Source organism: Rhagoletis zephyria, unplaced genomic scaffold, assembly GCF_001687245.7.
Source record: "Rhagoletis zephyria isolate East Lansing unplaced genomic scaffold, Rhagoletis_zephyria_1.1 Rzeph_scaffold_55947, whole genome shotgun sequence".
NCBI lineage: Eukaryota > Metazoa > Arthropoda > Insecta > Diptera > Tephritidae > Rhagoletis > Rhagoletis zephyria.
The window spans coordinates 1-1,791 of NW_016212999.1; the positions used below are offsets into that span (position 1 = coordinate 1).

Here is a 1,791-nt window from a genome sequence, read left to right on the forward strand (position 1 = left end):
AGAAAAGTGCCGCCATGTACCTCTCCACCATCTCCACGCTGCGGCTGCTCGGCCCCTGTCTCGGCTTTGTCCTCTCCTCCATTGTCCTTNCATTCCGAAGAAAAGTGCCGCCATGTACCTCTCCACCATCTCCACGCTGCGGCTGCTTGGCCCCTGCCTCGGCTTTGTCCTCTCCTCCATCGTCCTCAGCTTCTACGAGGACCCGCTGATGGAGCCGGGCATCGACAGCCAGGACCCGCGCTGGGTGGGCGCTTGGGTAAGTTTAAATATAAATTTTGCGGTCTACTACTAACTTTCATTTTATTTTTTTTTGCAGTGGATCGGCTTCCTCGTCCTCTGGTTCGCCATCACCCTCGCCTCGCTGCCCATGTTCCTCTTTCCGCGGCAGTTTCGCGACCTCAAGTCGAAGGTCTCCACGCAGACGAACGCCCTCGCCGGCCTAAGTGCACAGGGCCTGTCCGAGTCCTTCCGCCGCCTCTCCCGCAACGGCCTCCTCCTCTTTCACATCTTCGGGGGCGTCTTTCGCATCATCGGCTACTTTGGCTTCTACATCATCAAGCCGAAGTACATTGAGCTGGCCTTTCGCAAGTCCGCCTCCAGCGCCGCCTTCTACACGGGGGCCGCCTCGGTGGTGACGATGGCCGTCGGGACGATGCTCGGCGGCACGCTGATCACCTACCGCCGGCCCCGCGCCCGCCACCTGGCCGCCTTTATCGTCGCCATGGAGCTCTTCTCCACGCTGGGCATCTTCAGCGCCATGTTCTTCAGCTGTGAGCCGCCGGTCTTCTCCTCGCAGTATCCTACGTAAGCTCTCTCTTTTATTGTTGGGTTGAATTATACTCAATCTAAACTTTTGCAGAGAGGTGAGCCCTTGCAATGTAGACTGCCTCTGTACGACGCAGGTGTACCAGCCGGTGTGCGCCGCCGACGGCGCCACCAACTACTTCAGCCCCTGCTTTGCCGGCTGCACGCACTTTGATGGCGCCCTGCAGAAGTTCGGCAACTGCTCCTGCAGCGGTTTGCTGTCCACTGGAGCCACGGAAGCGACTGCGACAAATGGGCTGTGCGAACGGGAGTGCGACACCTTTCCCTTCTTCATCGGCATTCTCAGCCTCTGCAATCTGGTGGCCTCCACTGCCCGAACGGGCGACACGCTGCTCACGCTGAGGTAGGTGCTCTCCTTTTCTTACTTACTTTGCATAGCAGGAGATTAGCAGTAGCGGGTACTATGAGCACAAGACACTGATACTGATGATAGTGATGATAACTACTGTTGATAATGCTGACTGTTGCCTTTCTGCATTGCCCCCTCTTCCTCCTCCTCCTCCTCCACTACCACTACCTAAACTTAAATATAGATCGGTGGACCAGCGCGACAAGAGCCTGGCGATGGGCCTGGTGGGCACCATCCTCGCCGTCTTCGCCTTCATCCCCTACCCGATCATCTTCGGGCGCATCATCGACGCCACCTGTCTGGTGTGGGAGAGTACCTGCGGCCAGACGGGCAACTGCTGGCTCTACGACATGGACCGCTTCAGGGTGTACTTTCACAGCACCGCCGTCGTCTTTCTCCTCCTGGGCATCTCACTGGAGGTGGGCGCCGTGGTGATGGCCGGCTCAGTGCGAAACCTGTACGAGGACGAGGAGGAAAATCGGCAGGAGGAGGAGGAGGAAGGGAAGCCTACGGGTGAATGCAGTACTTCTGGCGACGACAGAGGCGATGGAGATGGTGCTCGCAATGGAGTGAAGCTGAAGGCGTTGCAGTATAATGTTGAGAATCATCACTTGTCA

General features: G+C 57.9%; 1 protein-coding gene across 1 annotated transcript; it reads left to right on the forward strand.

The window, feature by feature from the left end:
- Nucleotides 1–112: 112 nt before the first annotated feature.
- LOC108356244 (solute carrier organic anion transporter family member 4C1-like) lies at nt 113–1,763 on the forward strand (the record flags this gene model as incomplete). The annotated part of the gene is made up of 4 exons (XM_017607362.1): nt 113–256; nt 317–564; nt 860–1,168; nt 1,359–1,763. Coding segments are annotated over exons 1-4 (1,106 nt in total), but the record flags the coding sequence as incomplete, so codon positions are not given.
- Nucleotides 1,764–1,791: the final 28 nt, after the last annotated feature.